This window comes from Euprymna scolopes, chromosome 44 (genome assembly GCF_053919585.1).
Source record: "Euprymna scolopes isolate OS-2025 chromosome 44, ASM5391958v1, whole genome shotgun sequence".
Lineage (NCBI taxonomy): Eukaryota > Metazoa > Mollusca > Cephalopoda > Sepiida > Sepiolidae > Euprymna > Euprymna scolopes.
This window is the reverse complement of record NC_136525.1, coordinates 51,787,962-51,809,598: the sequence shown is the minus strand read 5'-3', so window position 1 is coordinate 51,809,598 and position 21,637 is coordinate 51,787,962. Positions and strand designations below refer to the sequence as shown.

General features: G+C 35.0%; 1 protein-coding gene and 1 non-coding gene across 2 annotated transcripts in view; one reads left to right on the top strand and one right to left on the bottom strand.

Annotated features, from left to right (window-relative positions):
• The first annotated feature begins 241 nt into the window (after window positions 1–241).
• On the top strand, window positions 242–312 carry Trnag-ccc (transfer RNA glycine (anticodon CCC)). Its single transcript has one exon. It is a non-coding gene; the product is annotated as a tRNA-Gly (tRNA).
• A 14,481-nt stretch (window positions 313–14,793) lies between these two features.
• Window positions 14,794–21,637, bottom strand: part of LOC145268838 (uncharacterized) — a 54,078-nt gene continuing 47,234 nt past the window's right edge. Inside the window, exons 7-8 of the mRNA XM_080124505.1 lie at window positions 20,873–21,055; window positions 14,794–15,749 (exon numbers count right to left, since the gene is read on the bottom strand). Of these exons, the coding sequence (XP_079980631.1) occupies window positions 15,178–15,749; window positions 20,873–21,055 (755 nt within the window). The 3' untranslated portion in view covers window positions 14,794–15,177. The remainder of the gene's footprint in view (window positions 15,750–20,872; window positions 21,056–21,637) is intronic.

Sequence of the window (21,637 nt, the reverse complement as noted above, 5' to 3'; positions counted from 1 at the left end):
ATAAACAGGAGCACATTTTTCCTCGTTTGCAACTTATAAAAATGTTTGTTTTTGGTCGAAAAATTAAATATGATTAAATTAAATTTATAAATGAAAAGAAAATTAATTTGCAACGATAATAAAATATATTCATAATAAAAGGTAGATGTGTATATCTTTCTTATATTTAATTAAAAACATTTTATCACCCAAATCGACATTATTTATAAATAGACTAATATTTGCCTATTTTTGTCAGTCAGCGCCGTTGGTGTAGGGGTATCATGCAAGATTCCCATTCTTGCGACCCGGGTTCGAGTCCCGGACGGCGCAGAGGATTTTTTTTGTTAATACGATTTTAATTTAAATTACCATGTTTATTAACTTTTGGGGCGCTTCTACACTATTAGAACGAGACTTTGTAGTCGATAAATTGAGTTTTCAGAAAAAAAAAAAAAAAAAAAAAAGAAAATGGTTTCAACTGATTTTTTTTGTCAATTCTAATAAGTTACAATGGTAGTCTCCAAATTATGCCATCGGAATTACCCGAATATTACTGAATTATATATATATAACTTTAATCGTGTTAGCAGGTAAAAGAATTGCCGCCATCGTATTTAAATCGAAACGGAAAATTACCTCCCTTTTCAACTCCCCCGTGTCTTACGATCGTTTTCAGCAAATTCTTTTTTTTTTTTCTTTAATAAATAATTTTCTGCCTTATCGGTTTTTGTAATTTTTGGATATAATAATTTAAAAAATACAAGGAATACGTAGATTTCATTGTTTTCATATGAAATTCAGTATTAGGATTGCCGAAATTTCGTCCTAATAGTGTAGAAGCGCCACTTTTTTTTTATAAGTTATATCTATGTGAATGAAATCGTCTTCAATCGAAATTTTTTTTAATCATTTGAAATAACCTTAAAACCAGTCGCACTCACATTGACTTACTTAGATCTTTCTTAGGAGACCCTGCCAATAATGAAAAAAAAAAGGGGGGGGTAACTTTTTACTTACCTTCCATTTTACCAATCACCTTTAAAATGACAACTTTGATAGCTTTTCGGGTATGCTGTAAACGAATATCGCATTTAAAATTTCGGCAAACAAGTAGTTTTCCATATATTAAGCAATGCAATTCCTGTATGCTATTTTAGTAATTTGCTGGTTTGCATATATTTAAGAACACAAAAAAGAATGACAAAATTATTTTAACAATAACAAATGAATAGAATTTATTTGCAGCAGGAAGTTGAAAACAGGAAGTTGAAAACAGGAAGTTGAACCCCTCTCTGTCCTGCTCTAAGTAAATCTGTCGACCTAGTCCACAAATTCCAAAATTTCATCATGACAAGTTTCAAGAAAAAATACTCGATTAAACCCGGTTCTCCAACTTCCAACGTAGACCCCTACTACCATGTCTCCTTCTCCAACATCAGGGGTCTACGTTCTAACCTTCCAGAGGTTGAAACCCAATTACAGGAGACTAAACCAGACCTTTTATTTTTAAGTGAAACTGGCATTGGACAGGCTATTTCCCTTGATGAGTTTGCAATTACAGGATACTCTAACTTAACTTCTAAATCTGACCCCCAAGATCGCCATGGGCATGGAATATGTGCCTATATTAAAGATAGCTTTCCATGTGGGAGGGACATCTCCAGGGAAGATCCTAACTTACCTTATATGTGCTTCCGGGTTGCTTTAGCTCACACTACTGCATTTATATTTACTCTCTATCGCCCCCACAACAGCGGAGTTACTATCTTTCAAAGCATATCTGAGAAAATTGACCAAGTCCTTTCTACTTATCCTTCAGCTAACATTCATGTATGTGGAGACTTCAATGTTCACAACGTCGAATGGTTGACCCACTCAAACAAGACCGATGATGAGGGGAGGTTCTGTCATGATTTCTCCATTGCCTATGACCTCACTCAGATTGTTCAGGAACCTACCCGTGTGCCCGATAATGACGGCCAGTATGCGAGCCTACTAGACCTTTTTCTCACAACTTGCCCTGAACTATGTTCAGTTTCTGTTCTGTCGCCTCTTGGATCTTCCGACCACTCTGTTGTATCAATTAAGATAAAAATGAAATGTAATAAGTCCCCAGACGTACCTCTTCATCGTACAGTATATCGATACACTAAGGCTGACTGGGATAGCTTCCGTACATTTATATCTGATCTACCTCTGCATTCCATGTTTAAAAAGGATGTGTCCTCTATAGTATTAGACCTAACTGAATGGTTAATTGTAGGTATTGACCATTTCATACCCTCTAAAAAGTTTCAGCAAAAACCTAACAGCCAGCCTTGGTTCTCTCCAGAATGTGCTGCTGCCATTGCGCACAGAAATCACTTTTTCCACTGCTTCAAACGTAATAGATGTATGGAAACTAAAGCCGTTTTCAGGACTGCCAGCAACCATTGTAAGAAAGTAATAAGGAACGCAAGAGAGTTGTATGCTCAATCTGTTAAGTCCAAAGTAGCTGAGCAGCGGCTTGGTTCCCACCAGTTTTGGCAAATAGCAAACAGAATTCTGAACAGAAGCGTGTGCTCCATCCCAACTATTATCAATGGATCTGAGGTAATCTCGTCAGCATCAGACAAAGCCAAACTCTTTGTCAAGAACTTTGCAGCTAATTCTACCCTTTGCGACCAAGACCGCCAACCCCCAATATTTCCTCTTGTATCAGAAAACACGCTATGTGATATACGTATATCTGTACGTGATGTTGCCAAGCTAATCAAAAACCTTGATTCCAGTAAAGCAACTGGCCCTGATGGTATTCCAATTATAGTACTCAAAAAACTTCAACCTGAACTAGCGCCCATACTTACAAAACTGTTTAAACGTTGTCTTAAGGAGAATAGTTTCCCATCTCCCTGGAAAATCTCATCAGTATGCCCTGTATTTAAGAATTCAGGTGATCGCTCATCCCCCTCTCAGTACAGGCCAATAAGTCTCCTGTGCGTCATGAGTAAGTTGCTAGAATCTGTATTAAATACAGAAGTAATCAAACATCTCAACAAAAATAACCTTCTTAGTGACACTCAATATGGTTTCCGTTCTGCTAGATCTACAGCAGATGTCCTTACAGTTATATCGCATAGGATTAGCAAATCTCTCGACGGTGGCAATCTTTCTAGGGCAATTGCTCTTGACATATCTAAAGCCTTTGATAGGGTATGGCATAAAGGTTTACTTCATAAGATCGCTAGCTATGGTATAGCTGGAAAAGTCTTCTCAATTATTAAATCATTTCTTTCTGATAGGTTCATAAGAGTAGTAGTTGAGGGGCAAAAATCAGAAGCTCACAATATTAATGCCGGTGTCCCTCAGGGATCCATCCTGGGCCCAACTCTTTTCCTGATCTACATTAATGATCTTCCAAATCATATCCTTACATCATTTGTAGACATTTATGCTGACGACACTACCATTTATGGTACCACATCTAAGACAGTAAACGAGCAAGTTCTCTCCAATTCTCTCTCCTCTGATCTTGAGCACGTAGTACAATGGGGAAAGGAGTGGCTGGTTACTTTTAATGCATCTAAAACCAAGCTTCTCTCTTTACATCATCAACATTCTAATCCACATTTGTCATCAATTGAAATGAATGGCTCTCGTCTTCAGGAGGCCTCAAGTTTTGACAAGCTTCTGGGCTTGACCATTACTCCTGATCTTAAATGGAACACGTATATCAAATCTGTTGCCAAGGCCGCTGGAAAAATGGTGGGATCTTTCTATCGATCCAGTAGATATCTCACTGCTGATGCTATTCTCTATCTATATAAGAGCCAGGTACGTCCAAGGATGGAATACTGTTGCCACATCTTGGCAGGAGCTGCTAGAAAGAACTTGTCCTGCCTTGATAGAGTTCAAAATAGACTTCGTAGCCTCGTAGGAGATGTCCTTTTCTCCTCCTTGCAACCTCTATCTCACAGAAGAGATGTTGCGAGTTTGTCTCTGATGTATCGTTATTTTCATGGAAAGTGTTCAACTGAGCTTCAATCTATGGTCCCCCCTCGCCAAACTTTCACAAGAAACACTCGTCTAGCTGTAAACACTATCAATAATTTCCCCCACTCTTTATCTGTGCCTAAACCTAAACGTAGATTCCATGAACAAAGCTTCTTTCTTAGAACTGCACGCCTGTGGAATTGTCTTCCGTTTTCCTGCTTTCCGGCTGACTACAATATGGTTTTGTTCAAGTCTAAAGTAAATAAGTTCTTGATGAGCCGTTCCATATAAGTTATTAAATTTACCAAATTTTCATTACTAATGATTACTATATTGACCAACTTCTACTGTACACTCTTTAACCCTTATCCTTGAGTGGCCTCTGGGCCTTGATAATGTGGTGATGCCTTTGTAAAAAAAAAAAAAAAAAAAAAAAAAAAAAGGACTGTGATAGATGAAGAAGGAAGAATGAAAGTTCTCTTTGGGGTCTGTTGAGACAATTAGCGTTTCTCATCAAAGTCCTGACAGATAGCAGTTGTTGCCAGGTGGAGACCGTCAATGCTATATAGAGTCCAGCGGAAGAGAACAGGAAGGTGTTTCTTGGCTGGAGATCCGGTGATGACTGCCTGACTTTCTCTAAAGTCCTTTTGGGAGCAGATAAATCAATGCGTCCTGTTAGTGGATAGGTCAGCCTGTGGCTGAAGAACTCAGAGGAGGGGGGGGGCTTCGATTCACTAGAGAAAATAGTTTGCGCTTCTACACTATTGGGACAAAATTTCTGAAAACAATGGTATCTACGTATTCCTCATATTTTTAAGACGATTATATCCAAAAATCACGAAAATCGAAAAGGTAGAAAATTATTTATTAAAGAAAAGAGAAAATAGAATTTGAAGAAAACGGTCGTATAAGACACAGGAGAGTTCAAAAGGGAGGTAATTTTCCGTTTTGATTTAAACAAGAGGGCAGCAATTTTTCACCTGCTAACACGATTAAAATTGATTTGTTTAACAATTCAGTAATATTGAGGTAACTTCGACTGCATGATTTGGAAGCCACCATTGTAACTGATTAGAATTGACAAAAAATAAAATTAGTTGAAGCCATTTTTTTTTTATCTGAAAACTCTATTTATTGATTCTAAAATCTTGTCCCAATTCTGTAGAAGCGCCAAAAGTTCTTTATCACCGGTGTATTTTTTATGGCACGCGCATATTTTTTTTAAAAGGTGATTATTAGGGAGGAAAGTAAGTAAGTTTTTATTCTAGGCAAATATTATTTTTATTTATTGCAGCCCTCAAATTGATATCTAAATATTACTTTACTTGTTCAACATCCGGTGTCACAAAAAAAAAAAAAAAAAAAAACATCATTTAATCAGAAACGAATTATCTCCCTTTTTATAAGTAAAAAATATCAAAACTATTTCCTCTCCAAACATTTTTCAAAACAAAAACATGGCTGTCTGTTTATGGTTTCAAATTCATTATTTTATTTTATAATTAAAAATAAAAAGTTCAGAGTTTTGTTTTTTACTATAGATTTTTTTTTAATTAAAAAAAAATGTGAAAGTGAATTGACATCTGTTCTTTTATAATTTATATTAAACATTATTCAGAAAAAAAGAAATAAAACCATGTGTTGTGTGTTGAATTTTTATTAAAAAAAATGTAAATTAAAAAAAAATGTAAATTTAAAAAAAAAATGTAAATTTAAAAAAAATGTAAATTTAAAAAAAATGTAAATTTTAAAAAAATATGTAAATTTAAATAAAAAGTAATTTAAAAAAAAAAATGTAAATTTTTAAAAAAAATGTTGATTTAAAAAAAAATGTAAATTTAAAAATAAATGTAAATTTAAAAAAAATGTAAATTTAAAAAAAAATGTACATTTAAAAAAAACTGTAAATTTAAAAAAAATGTAAATTTAAAAAAAATGTAAATTTAAAAAAAATGTAAATTTAAAAAAAATGTAAATTTAAAAAAATGTAAATTTAAAAAAAAATGTAAATTTAAAAAAAAATGTAAATTTAAAAAAAATGTAAATTTAAAAAGAATGTAAATTTAAAAAAAAATGTAAATTTAAAAAAAATATGTAAATTTAAATAAAAAGTAAATTTAAAAAAAAAAATGTAAATTAAAAAAAATGTAGATTTAAAAAAAAATGTAAATTTAAAAAAATGTAAATTTAAAAAAAAATGTAAATTTAAAGAAAATGTAAATTTTAAAAAAATGTAAATTTAAAAAAAATGTAAATTTAAAAAATGTAAATTTAAAAAAATGTAAATTTAAAAAAAATGTAAATTTAAAGAAAATGTAAATTTAAAAAAAATGTAAATTTAAAAAAATGTAAATTTAAAAAAAATGAAAATTTAAAAAAAATGTAAATTTAAAAAAAATGTAGATTTAAAAAAAAATGTAAATTTAAAAAAAAATGTAAATTTAAAAAAAAATGTAAATTTAAAGAAAATGTAAATTTTAAAAAAATGTAAATTTAAAAAATGTAAATTTAAAAAAAATGTAAATTTAAAAAAAATGTAAATTTAAAAAATGTAAATTTAAAAAAATGTAAATTTAAAAAAAAATGTAAATTTAAAGAAAATGTAAATTTAAAAAAATGTAAATTTAAAAAAATGTAAATTTAAAAAAAATGTAAATTTAAAAAAAATGAAAATTTAAAAAAAAATGTAAATTTAAAAAAAATGTAAATTTTAAAAAAATGTAAATTTAAAAAATGTAAATTTAAAAAAAATGTAAATTTAAAAAAAAATGTAAATTTAAAAAAAATGTAAATTTAAAAAAAATGTAAATTTAAAAAAATGTAAATTTAAAAAAAATGAAAATTTAAAAAAAAATGTAAATTTAAAAAAAATGAAAATTTAAAAAAAAAGTAAATTTAAAAAAAATGAAAATTTAAAAAAAATGTAAATTTAAAAAAAAATGTAAATTTTAAAAAAATGTAAATTTTAAAAAAATGTAAATTTAAAAAAAAATGTAAATTTTTAAAAGTTCTTTTTAGCTATAAAAGGTCAAAAAAGAATTTACTAAAAACAAAATGTCTCTCTTTACATCATCAACGTTCTGATCCACATCTGGCATCAGTGGAAATGAATGGCTCTCGTCTTGAGGAGGCCTCAAGTTTTGACAAGCTTCTGGGCTTGACCTTTACTCCTGATCTTAAATGGAACAGGTACATCAAATCTGTTGCTGGAAAAATGGTGGGATCCTTCTGTCGATCCAGTAGATATCTCACTGCTGATGCAATTCTCTATCTATATAAGAGCCAAGTACGTCCAAGATGGAGTACTGCCTTGATAGAGTTAAAATAGACTTTGTAGCCTCGTAGGAGATGTCCTTTTCTCTTCTCTGCAACCTCTATCTCACAGAAGAGATGTTGCAAGTTTGTCTCTACTGTATCTTTATTTTCATGGAAAGTGTTCGACTGAGCTACAGTCTATGGTCCCCACCTCGCCAAACTTTAACAAGAAACACTCGTCTAGATGAAAACACTATCAATAATTCCCCCCCCCCCCGTTATCTGTGCCTAAACCTAAACGTAGATTCCATGAACAAAGCTTCTTTCTTAGAACTGCACGCCTGTGGAATTGTCTTCCGTTTTCCTGCTTTTCAGCTGACTACAATTTGATTGTCTTCAAGTCCAATGTAAACAAGTTCTTGATGAGCCGTTCCATATAAGTTAACAAATTTACCGAATTTCCATTACTAACGATTACTATGTTGTCCAATAGTCTACTGTACACTCTTTAACCCTTATCCTCGAGTGGCTGCTTGGCCTTGATATGTGGTGATGCCTATGTAAAAAAAAAAAAAGAAAAAGTTGTTTTCCGCTCGTATTTATTATTTTGCTTGTTTTATTTAGTAACGGATTTTTGTCGTCCGTGCATGTCTTCCTTGAAATATAGCATAAATAGATTTGAAAATTCTATTTATTTTCAACTAGCGGGGGTACCTGGCGTTGCCCGAGTGTTTGTTTCCGGGACGGGGGGGGGGAGTTTTAAAAAATGTTATGGTAGGTAAGTAGGAAGGATCAAACCCGGAGTCATGAGTAAAAGTAGGAAAATAAAGTGTGAAAAAAAAAACAAAAAAAACCAAAACATCTGCAACGTTAACAGTTCGGCCACCAAGAAAAGTCCATTCCAGTTGTTTAGGAAAAAAAAAAAAAAAAAAAAAAAAAAAAAAACCGACTATGGTAGGTCGGCACGAACGTGAAAATATAATGTGAATTGTCCAGCACGCTTACCACTACGCCACAGAGCACTGCAGCTTAGTTTAGTGATTTTAAATAACTTCACATGAAAGAACTACGAAGCCAAACCGGTGTTCTCTTCTCAACTGTTCCTTGTGAACGATCCCCAAACGGTGTTAAGTGGTGGCAGGGGGAGGAGGAATTTATTAGAGAGAACATATTTTACCACTTCCATTGATCTTAACCGATTTTGGCCGTGACTTCTCAGCAGAAAAAGTATAGAAATCTAAGATTATCGAGGAATTTGAGAAATAATAAGCCTATAACACACCTCAGATATTGTTCTGCCGTTTGTGCATATTATATTTGCATGAAATATCTTGATTTTTAATCCTATTAATGTCAAAATCAGACGGGAAAAAATGAGTTCATTTTATTTATATAGAGATGAGCAGGAGGGGAACCTATCACCTTTTCCATGTAAATTGGACTTACCTAATATTATTGAGATTGTCGGACTGACTTCCTCATCTTCGTTGTTGTAGTCACAACGTTTCGGCCGTTTTGCCCTCCGGCCTTCATCAGGTGTTTTGTTAGGAGTCTCGAACCCAACCCTTTATTATTATTACGGGGGTACCGTGTTCGGACTCCAGCTAGGCTCTGGGACATAGTTGCTGATTCTCTCCTTTGAATGTTACTTTTCACTGCCTTCGTTCAGAATTGAACTCAGCAACTGTAAACTTTGATACAACGTCTAGGACCACTCGGCCATATCTCACTAGGACAATTCTTAGTTGGTTTTTGTTAATGTTAAACCTATGTTGTTATTCAAAGATTGCTCTCTCTATTAGAGGTGTCCAAATTGCATCTCAAAATTACAGACGATTATTACCTAATATTATTTTTTTTTTTTGTAAATGGAGAGTAGACAATGCATTGTGGATGCGTTACCTGTGGAACTGTCTTCCGTTTGCTTGCTTTCCAGCTGACTACAATTTGATTGTCTTCAAGTCCAATGTAAACAAGTTCTGGATGAACCGTTCCTCTTAGGTAATCCAATTTACCAAATTTACACTTCTAACGATTACTATGATATTGTCCTTTTGAACACTGTACACTCTTTAACCCATATCCTCGAGTGGCCTCTGGGCCTTGATAAGTTGTGATTGCCTTGTTAAAAAAAAAAAAAAAAAGAAAAATTTTTTTTTACCAAAATAAGAATTCTGGAAAAAAAAAAATACTTCCGCCACTTTTCTGAATGAAAATAAGGCAATAGAGTTGCAGAGAGAAAGGACATTGACCTGCCTCCGAGACTTCATGACAATAACAAAAACATCAATAAATAGCAGCAACTCAGGAACAAATTCTAAAACTTTTAAAATAATAAATTTTATTTAACCAGAAATAGTTAATTTTTGTATATGGGAGATCTGTAATTTATATTCAATTCAGTACGTCATAATCACGTTGACACACCGGTTCCTGCAGGATCATCGAAGTTAAGCAATGTTGGACCTGGTCAGTACTAAATGAGTGACCATTTGGGACTTCCAGGTGCTGTATGTGCTCTCCGCTTATCTCGGCATTGTTTTCAGTCGTCCTAGACTTCTCTTTGCTACTGGACCCAAACAGTGCTGATTCAGAAGAGAGGTGTGGTTGTAGAATGTGCAACTCTTGCCTCACAATTACATGCGCAGCATCGAATAGTATAGTCTCTTTGTTGTGCTCAATTCTGTTACGTAGTAGGTCGAACGCAAGAAAGTTTTTGTTAGTTATCCGACTGCCAAGATGCATGACTTACACGTAACTCCGAGAGGCATATTCTTCCGCTCTTTGAAGTAAGCAAACGTGTTCATTGTTATCCATAAGGTGGATATCACAGCAGTTATTTACAGAGACAATTGATAACATGTATTTGTATACATTGGATTTGAAAACGACCATAACGTACTCTGCAGAAACGCTGTCTCTCAACTAGTGTTATGTAGTGGGTCAAACGCAAGAAAGTATTTGTTCGTTATTTATCTGTCTGTCAATCTATCTATTTATCTATTTGTATTATCGATACATCGACCGGCCCCACAACACACCTCTCGATCTAGTTATTAATCTATTTCTGTATCTTGATCTATCTATCTATCTAACTGGACAGATGGACAGGAGATGAATATGAAGAATGTTGATTTCAAAGCTTATTTCAATTTTTATTTGAATATAAACGTTGTAAACTAAAATACTTCTGCCACCTCTTCTTGTGTTGCTTAATGGGTGTCTTGGAGAAGTAATTAATTTTTTGTTAATCGACTAAGGCACTGGAGACGGGGGCTAGTCAGGTATATCTTTTAGACCCAAGTGCGCTTCCTCTAGTGTTATGTAGTGGGTCGAACACAAGAAAATATTTATTAGTTATTTATCTGTCGATCTATCTATTTATCTAAGTGTATTATCGATAAATCTCTCGATCTAATTAGCTATCTATTTCTATATCTATGCACCTCGATCTATCTATCTATTTATCTATCTATCTATCTAACTGGAGAGATAAGCAAGAGAAGAATGTTGATAAAAAAAAACTGTCAAAATATGATAAAACCATATCATAGACAAGTTTACCTGAAGCATCTGATCAGCTGATGGAAGTACGTGTATGTTACGTGGTTCTAGTTAGCCAAGAAGAGTAATTGGAGTTGGAACTTAGAATTGGAACAGAACGGTTAGGCTTAATGGTTGTCTCTCCCCCTTAGACCCAAGTGCGCTTCGTCTAGTGTTATTCACTCCAAAAACACTGATTGTACTTTATATTATCTCTATTTCACTTTCCAGAATGTCGACGCAGATGAATATGGAAAGTGAATTTCTTTTTGCCGTGTCTCCATTTTTGAGGCACGTCATCTCCCTCCTAAGGGGGAGAGACAACCATTAAACCCAACCGTTCTCGTTTGATTTTGGTCCATCTGGAATTCATCTTGTTCTTCGAGAGGCGAAGCTGGAACCTGTTTGGACGAATATGCATTCACTCCAAAAACACTGATTGTACTTTATATTATCCTTATTTTACTTTCCAGAATGTCGATGCAGATGAATATGGAAAGTGTTACTTTTATCGTTGACTAGCGGAGGTGCCCGGCGTTGCCTGGATGTTTGGAGGTGTAAAAAAAAAAAAAAAAAAAAAAAAAAAAAAATTGGTAGGCAGGTAGGTTCGAACCCAAAGCCTTGAGGCGAAAGCGGACAAGAAAGTGTGACACATTACCGCGACGCTAAGCGGGCAGAGAAGTGAAAATGGTGTAAATTAAACGGTTAAAAAAAGCAGGTGCTTAAACGAACGTCAACGTCTGCTTCTCTAGGTCAAGCATCACGCCATGGAGAAATGAAATCAGAGCGCAAATTTTTTAACAGAAAAGTCGCTCAAATAAAAGATAGAGATGACCGTGTTTCGTAAATCGGAGATATTATCATCTATGGAGCATATAAAAAGTTGTAAGACTCAACCTCGTTTTGTAAATCGGAGATATTATAATCTAAGAAGTGTATAAAAAGTTTTAAGAATTAGTGCCGACAAATTGACGAAATGCACCAGAAGCTCCAACGTATGTGCCAGAGATTGGTCAATCTGGAGGGACCAATTCTCCTCCATGACAACACTCGCCCGCATGTTGCTCAACTGACCTTGCAGAAGGTGAACGAATTGGTTTATGAGACTGCCTCATCCGCCATATTCACCGGACTTCTCGCCCACCGATTATCACCTTTTTTAAACATCTTGACAACTTCCTCTGTAAAAACTGCTTCAAAAGCCGAGATGGTGCCAAATCAGCCTTCAGTGACTTCCAGAACTCTGGATTTCTATGCTAATGGGATAAATAAACTTGTTTCTCGTTAGTGAAAATGCGTCGATTCTAATGGTTCTTATTTCGATTAATAAAGTTTCGGGTTTGTATTACTGTACACATAGATTTGAAAAAGTTGTCAAAAAACAAATATATAACAAATAAATGTTATCAAAGGCAAGATAATTTACTTTTCTATCAAACTGGATATATTTTTTGTATTTTTATTCAATGTAACATGTTTATTCAGCTCGAAAAACATATTGCGTTTACCGATGTATTGGACAATTAAAAATGGCGCCCGACTCTCTCTTTAACACAGTAAGTTTGGGAAAAGGTGTTATAAATAATAAACTAGACAAAATACTATAAAAAAAACAAAAAAAAAAACACCGAATATATGTCAACTTGTGTCACGGTAACATATACTGAGCAAATTTCTAACAGTATTTTGTCTATATATATATTATTCCTTAATTGGAATTTTTTTATTTTGAGATGAGCATTTTATGTTAATTTTATTTTTATTTCGGACTATTAGTCTCATCTTTATTAGTAGTTGTTTTGTTTTTTTTTTATCTTTTTATTGGTTCACAACGTTTCGGCCAACTTCTTTTTATTGGTTCACAACGTTTCGGCCAACGAAGGCCAGAGGAAGTTAGCCGAAACGTTGTGAACCAATAAAAAGATAAAAAAAAACAAAACAACTAATAAAGATGAGACTAATAGTCCGAAATAAAAATAAAATTAGTATTTTGTCTAGTTTATTATTTATAACACTTTTTCCCGAACTTACCGTGTTAAAGAGAGATTCGGGCGCCATTTTGAATTTTCCAATACATCGGTAAACACTATGCTTTTCGAGCTGAATAAACATGTTACATTGAATATAAACACGAAAATTATATCCAGTTTGGTAGAAAAGTAACTTATCTGGCCTTTGATAACATTTATTTGTTATATATTTGTTTTTTGACAACTTTTTCGAATCTATGTGTACAGTAATACAAACCCAAGAAGTTATAAGCTTTTGAAGTTGAACGTAAAAAACATTTTTGCACCAACCTAATACATTAGATGGGTTTCTAACAGTATTCTGTTTCATACTAATTTTTAAGTCATTATCAAGCTTTAAATATTTAGGTGCCAACTCGCAGCCATTTTTCTTCTTACCTAACGCTCGACACTATGTTTTTCAAACTGAACAAACGTTTAAAAGTGAATAAAATCACAAAAACTTTTCCAGATAGGTAGAAGAGTAACTTATCTTGGCTTTAGTAACATTTATTTGAACTTTTGACTATTTTTTCGTACCTCTGTGGATTGTAAAACAAACCCGGCTTTACAGTGTTTTTCTAGCATATTTGCACAGGCACAAAAAAGAAAAACAAACACAAAGAAAAGAAAAAACTGATAATTTCAAATTTAATTTCCAATGACGAAACTGTTCGTAAACAACCAAGACTTTTTAATCTTTGACTTCGATTCATCCCACACACATTTTCTGTCCAATTGTCATGGGAGCATTCATTCTATCTCCTTTTCCATGGTGGATTCAGGAAAACAATAACGAAAAAAAAAAAAAAAAAAAAATTATGATAAAAAACTTTTTTCATTAAAAAAATAATGAAAAAGTGATGAAAACAAAAAAATAGGAAAAAAAAAAAAATAATAAAAAGAAAAGTAAATAAAATAACAAAAATATTTATAATAATAAAAAATTTAAAAATAAATAATTTAAAAAATAAATAAAAAAACAAAAAATAAAATAAAATAATTAAAAAAAAAAACAAAAAACCCTGATTTCATAAATAAGCCAGCCACTGCTATTTTCAAGATGAGGATTGTGGGGTTGCTCAGGAGTGGGGGGGGGGGATTTGGAAGGTCTGTAAGGCCATTACATGTTTTTCAAAAAAAGAGACAATTCATGATCAACTTTCCTATGAAGCTGAGTTAGGGTTGGGTGGGAGTAAAGGCAGAGTGTAGATGTCCCTAAGATCTGGGATGGGGGAATAAGGGAAGCATGAGGATAGAGGGGATAGGTGGGCAATGAATTATTTATAAGATATAAAAACAAGATGCATTAAAAATATAAGAGATACAGGTAGAAGTTGGAGAAATAGAGGTGAAAGGTGGGGAAAGAGGGAGGAGGAGAGGAGAGGAAAGAAAGGAGGAAGGAGAGAGGAGAGGAAGGAGAGAGGAGAGGAAGGAGAGAGAAGAGGAAGGAGAGAGAAGAGGAAGGAGAGAGAAGAGGAAGGAGAGGGGAGAGGAAACAGAGGGGAGAGGAAACAGAGGGGAGAGGAAACAGAGGGGAGAGGAAACAGAGGGGAGAGGAAACAGAGGGGAGAGGAAACAGAGGGGAGAGGAAACAGAGGGGAGAGGAAACAGAGGGGAGAGGAAACAGAGGGGAGAGGAAACAGAGGGGAGAGGAAACAGAGAGAAGAGGGGAGAGGAAACAGAGAGAAGAGGGGAGAGGAAACAGAGAGAAGAGGGGAGAGGAAACAGAGAGAAGAGGGGAGAGAAAACAGAGAGAAGAGGGGAGAGGAAACAGAGAGAAGAGGGAAGAGGAAACAGAGAGAAGAGAGGTGGAGAGAGAGAGAGAAAAGGATAGAGAGAAAGAGAAAGTTTTCATCAAGGATAGAGGCAAGAAAAGGGGAGAGAGAAGGAGAGAGAGAGATAAAGTGAGAAGAGAAGGAAAGAAAAAAAAGAGAGGCGTGAGAGGGGGAGGAGGAGGGGGAGAAAGAGGTTGCAAGGAAGTTTATTTTAAGTCTTAAAGGTTCAACAAAGACGGTTTTCGGCAGGTGAAGGGTGACAGGCCAGTTATCAACATCACTTAATATTTAGGAAAAAGAAAGAGAGGGATGGAGAAAAGAAAGAGAGAGGGATGGAGAGAAGAAGAGATATATTTGAAGGGCAGAAGGAGGTTGCAAGTAAGTTTCTTTCAAATTTTAAAGGTTCAACAGGGTTAGGGTTTTCGGCAGGGTAAGGGGCAGGCGACAGGCAGTCATCAACATCACTTAATATTCAGGAAACAGAATCACACACTCATGCGAGGAGAAAAAAATACATTTGTCATAATTTGACCACTGTAAAATGACGTCAACCTTTGTAAGAAGGAGTCGTCCGCGGAAAAAAAAAAAAAAAAAGACCAGACGCACAGACAGGTGCAAACCCCACCCTCAACTTTGTTCTAGCTCTTAAAATAATGTATGTACATATTGTTTCTGCGTGGATAGCCGTGGTTTACAATATACCTGGACCCCCTGCTATATTCATGCAGGTCGAGATGGGAGTGCAGAGACTCTATTGAATTGCTAGAGTCAGGTAGAGCGGCTGCCGCAGCTCCAGCATCATCCATGTCCAAGCTCGAAGGACCGGAGCCAAAATTGACCGAGGGTGCAATCCTAGCTGAAGAACCACCATCATAATTATTGTCCGCGTACTCGTAGGAGTTATATGTTCGGCTGCAACGTTCTGCGCAATGGTCCGGATGAGAGATGCAACAGCCGCCCGATGCTTCATCGTCGTCACCGTCTACTTCTTTGCTGGGGCTAGGTAAAGAAATGTCTGCTGATGGGGAGTCCACTTTTAAAGGTAGGTCCGCGGCATTCATTAGTTCATGGAACGCCTCTGCCTCTGATCGGATAAACAGTGTTATGCCCGCACGGTAAGCTGCAGGAATGCGGATGTGTTGGGTGAGTTGCGGTTGGTAGCCAGGCGGCCGAGGCATGTTAGCCTCTCGGAGAACGTTTACAACTTGGCCTGTTGAGTGCGGTTAGTTGTTCACAGCATCAACGAAGGAGTCGGAGACATAAAAAGGAAAGAAAAAAAACATTTTTAAATTGACATGGTAAAAAAAAAAAAAGTTTATTTAAGTTTCTATTTTCATGATAATTTCAAAACATTTTCGATGACATAATTTCTTCAGGTGAATTTTTTTGTGCATAAGATGTGAGGGTGGATAACACTCCAGTCAAGATGTAGGAGGGGGGGGGTGACACGCCAGTCAAGACGTGGGTGGGGGGGGAAGTGACACGCCAGTCAAGACGTAGGGGGGGGGGGGGGAGTGACACGCCAGTCAAGTTGTGAGAATAACATCCAAGATGAGTCCAGTAATCTGAATAATTAATCCTTATTTATTCAGCGAGTTAAACAGCACTTTTATCCATTGAGCCACGAATCTTTACAATCAATTCTGATATAAATTTTAGAAAACTAAAATCTAATCTTGTTTTATATATATATATGTGTGTATATATATATATATATATATATATATATATATATATATATATATATATATAAGAACAAGTAGTTAATAAAACATGTTAAAAAACACTTTGAAAAAGAGTGAAAAAAAAAAAAAAAAAAAAAAAAAAAGAAAAAAAGGAAGCACAAAATAAGTGGATAGTCCTTAATCCGAGGAGTTTCGAAGAAATACTTTCCTTCTCATCAGAAGGTAGGATTTAGCAAAATGCGGGATCGGATTTTGCTTGCAAAAGTATTTGATGAAACTACAAGTAAGTCAAAGATCTTAATTGATAACAAAAAGTGAAGCAGAGGGAATATGGTGAAGAAAAAGGTGATTCCACGTGAATGGATAGTCTGGTGAAGGGTAAAATATCCAATAACGGTAAAATTCAAAAATCCAAAAAAGTTGGTTAAATTTCCACTTCCACAAGTAAAATTCAAGGGAATCGCGTGATTGGAAGATGGTCCAAAGTAATCCAAAAGGCAAAAATTTGTGGAATAATTCACAAATGGGTGCAAGGAAAAGGGAATGAGTTAAAATAATTTTATTAAAAGAAAGATAAGATGTGTGTAGAAAAAAGAATTTAAAACGACTGTCAAGGCTGGGCTGATTTTGGGAGAAATGTGTGTGTGTGTATATATATATATATATATAGTGCAAAATTTTGTTGAAAATTCAAAGACTCACGTTTTCTTTTTATAACCTTCGTTTATTTTCTGGATTTTTTCCATTACAGCTGTTTCAATGATGAGTAGGCAATTTTACGATTTATGTTTCCATAAAAATATTCTGTCCCCACCAACTTCTTTAGATGTTTATTCATTAGATTTTTACAACAAAAGGTATATTTTTAACATGCTAGACATCGTATTCGGGTAAAAGAATTTCCAAAGCCCTGTTTCCTCACTTCCTCCATCTTTTGGTGTTCAATATATATATATATATAAATAAAAATAAAAAATCTCAAACCTCTGGCCTTGATGGAGGGATGTCTTAAACTTGCTAAATGTGAATTAAAAAAAAAAAAAAAAAAAATGACGGGAGACTTGATGCCAAATATTTCTCATATGTTATATCTCCCCTTTTTTGGAAATAGGGTATGACTATGAATATCTCCAGTATCGAATAAACCTTATACACTGTGAAATTCACTTTATTTTTACTTTATGTATGAAAACCGAAGAGGGGAGATATAACACATGAGAAATATTTGGAATCAAGTCTCCCCCTTGCTTTTATTTCAGGCCATGTGAAACCATAGCAGCAAGTTTTAGTCTCCCCTCCATCAAGGCCAGAGGTTTTGGGGAGATATCAGATATTTTGTAATTTATATGCAAAACTAGGAAAACAAATGACTTTGATTGAAATATTGGGAATTCTTTAAAATTACCACAATTACAGGTTTTCAAATGTGCTGAAAGCGAAAACAGTAAAATTCCCAGGAAATGAGTAGTTTCAAAAATATGAAGACATTATAAAGAATTTAACAAATGAAGGCTCGTTGGAAAGGTGATGACCTGAATTGTGTCGTGCGCTATGTGACATTTTAAACGTAAAAGGTGGCCATAAAGTAGGTGCTCATTTTATGTTAAATTGATATAGAAAAGTGCTCCCCCACTTCTTGAAACAGTCATGTGCGACCTTAATGGCAAATGTCACATAGCGCACGACACAATTCAGGTCATCACCTTTCTAACGAGCCTTCACTTGTTAAATTCTGATCGATAGTCGATATGATTTGGAACTTATAAAATTTCCAAATAAGTGGTGTGTGTGTGTATGTATATATATATATATATATATATATATATATATATATATACACACATACTTGTGGCCAAATTGAATATCGAAATGCTCATATCTTTGGTTCTATGGAACGAAACTACATGAAAATTTCCAGGCTTTTTGAAGATTAAAATAGTATTCTATGGTTAAAATTTTATGACAATTGGTAAAACGGAACCTATATTTTCAAACCCATGAAATATGCCCAAATTTGTATATTCAATATCCCGCAGGCCAGCTTCAGTTTAACTACTTCGGTTATCTCTCCTGTCGCTGTGATATGAGTAAACAAGTAGCCAAACAGATTTTGCGGGAAAACGCTCAAGGTTGCCCCCCTAGGGGTGCCTTTTCGGTTAAAATGGCTAAAATTGACACTTTTGTGCTTATTAAAAAAAAAAAAAAAAAACTGATGCGTTGGATTTTTATAAAACTTTCTGAAAAGTTCGAACTAACTGATTTCTATATAATTTTGTTTTTCTATACTTCGCGATGACTCTTGGGTGTGCCCCAGGGGCTCTTTTAGGGCTAATAAAAACACTCCATTTTTGGGACTATTTTACCATATTTGTCCAAAAGTTTCTGTGCATGTCTATTTAGCAGTTTTGCATGGTGTTGAACTCAAATTTAAATATGTTAAGGCCTTGGAGACTTTTTGAGCTAAATGGGGGGGGGACTTGGTCATTTTTTTTATGGCTCATTCACTATGCACTCACAGGGGAACATGCATGCTTCATTTGTTCAAAATAATATCATCGCAGCAGACATCTTATTCTAATCTCATTTTCTCGTTTTTCTTTAGTAATTGAAAACTTTGAACAATTCGTGATAAGACATGTTTGTGTGTTGTTCACGTTTTATTCTGAACTATTCAAATTTTAAATTTTACCTACAGATAAAAATGTGTGGATTAGTTCCTTTCTGTTTTTCATTATTTAGTAAATTTCATTGAATTACATTTATTTATTTATTTTTTTTCATTTTTCATATTAAAATGCGACCTAATATGCCAGTTTTCGGAAAAGGTGAAATTCACCTATTAAACATTTCGCCTCAAACCGCATCAGAATGCGGCAAACACGCTACCGTTTAAATGTTTGTGAAGTTGCTACGCTAACCAAATTGATTAAAAAAAAATAAAATAAAATAAAAAAAGAAAAACCCACCCAAATAAACAAAGGAAGAAAATAAATATGGTTGAAAAGAATCGCTCTCACTGCTCATGATGGTACAGGAAATCCGGTTTGTACTTATTGGCATTAGTTTGCGCCCCCACGGATAGAAAAGATGTCAGATTTTTTTGTTCAAAATGGAATTCAATGAAACTGATACAGAAGCTTTGATATTTTGTGTTCTTCTGGATTAGCATTGGTTAGATCAAGAGTGCGGAGATTATGGCAATTTTATTTACCGTGTCCATGTCTTCTATTTTTGCTTTTTTGTTTTTACAAGGCCCGGAAGCCACTCAGGGATAAGGGTTATTGCATGTACAGTACATTGTACGTTAGTGTTGAGATTTCATAAAGTGTCTACTTAAGGGGGCGGTTCATCAGGAATTTGTTTACATTGGATTTGAAGACATCCAAGTTGTAGTCAGGTGGGAAACAGGCAGACGGAACAGAGTTCCACTGGCGTGCTGTTCTAAGAAAGAAGCTTTTTTTCATGGAATCTACGTTTTGATTTAGGCACGGATAGAGAGTGGGGAAAATTTTGGACAGTGGCTTCGGCTAGACGGGTGTTTCTCGTGAAAGACTGGCGAGGGGGGGACCAGAGATTGGAGCTCAGACGAGCACTTGCCATGAAAATAACGGTAAAACAAAGACAGGCTCGCAACGTCTCTTCTGTGGGAGAGAGGTTGCAGGGAAGAGAAAAGGGCATCTCCCACTAAGCCACAAAGTCTATTTTGTACTCTGTCAAGGCAGGATAGGCTATTTTTAGCAGCTCCTGCCCAGATGCAAGGAAAAGGATAAGCACCATGGAGGGCAATATATCGAAGCACGTCTACAAAGATGAGAAAGTAGTGACACTTGTTTTCATTCAGTGTCAATCCACACTTAGTCGCAGCACCCATGAACCTGAGGATTTTGGGGGCTAAATGAGGCAGGGGGGCAAATGCTGAACTTAGTCAATTTTTTTATACCTCATTCACTGTGCACTCATGGGCGACCATGCATGCTTCCCTTCTTTTAAAGGAATTCAAGGTTACGTTTAATATCAGGCAATGCCAGGTACATTTTCTAGTATATATATATATATATATATATATATATATATATATATATATATATATATAAAAAGCCACTATTTTCCCATGCATAGAGTATTGTTGCCACATTAGGGATGATGCATCTAGGGGTGCTTGCGCATGAAATATTTTGGGGCAGAAGGTGCGCCATCTCCAACCACCGAGATAAGCGGAGAGCATATACAGCGCCTAGAATTCCCAAATGGTCACCCATCTAGTACTAACCAGGTTCAATGTTGCTTAACTTCAGTGACAAGAACTGGTGTGTCAATGCGATTATGCTGTATACCTCCAACTAACCAACAGCAAAATCCCACCCCATCACTGTTGAGGTCCCTAGATTCTAAAAAGCTGCCTACTCTTAATGTTTCTTCTCTCTGACTACTAGACTTCAGAATTCCCTCCATGTTTCCTGCTTCCCTCATTGTTTTTTTTTTTACCTGTAGAAGTTTAAATGTAATGCGAACAGACATACCGCTGCTCAAATCTACAGTCTCCTGTGGACATGATACCAAATGGTAACCCTTCACATCCTCGTCGAACCACGCGTTGTTTGAGATAAAAAAAAAATGAAAAAATAAAAGTTTTAGAAAAATTTCTCACCCAAGACATTCATTGTACGCCATTTGTTGGAATTCTTCGGGCTCATCAGTTGAGAAAGGTTCGTCTCTTCGGTATAACGACTGATGACATCAAAACGGGGAATGAGGAGGATGCTGTCACTGGTCAGTTGATGCATCAAGCATTCTTCACTTACCAATTTCAAAGAATTTGTCAAATACACACCTGTGTGATCCACCGTGGAAACGGAAGTCAGGAGAGAGAGAAACAAAAAAAGAAAAAAGATTTAAGGTTTAGATTTAAAGTTGTTCAAGATAAGTGGAATATGGGAGAGATGGAAAGACAAAAAGAGAGAGTTGGATGTAGAGAAAAAGAGAAGACGCAGAGAAAGATGGAGGGGGAGGTCAGACGAGTGTTGACTTGGATGTCGATGACTCGTGGCGACAAACATTGGGCTCAGGTATTTGCTCTTCTTGGAGGGTAGGAATCCGGTGGAGAGCATTCTTGTTTTCATAGCATTTTTCCTTTCATACCAATCTTAGATGCAACAGGATGCATTCCGTCTATGGTTGGATTGGAGAACAGTAATCCAACGAATTCAAATAATACGTTTCTAGCATCAATGTTAGGTGCATTTTGTCTCAGGAAACCAATATCTTCGGACAGCCTGATCTGGTAGCGCCAGTGTCATGTCGAATAAAGTATAAATTCCAAAAATTATGTAAAGTAGAAGATGTTGGTTAGTTGTTTTTGTTTTACGGCATATCAACCCTTTTCAGGTCATTTAATGCCAAATCCAGTGATTTT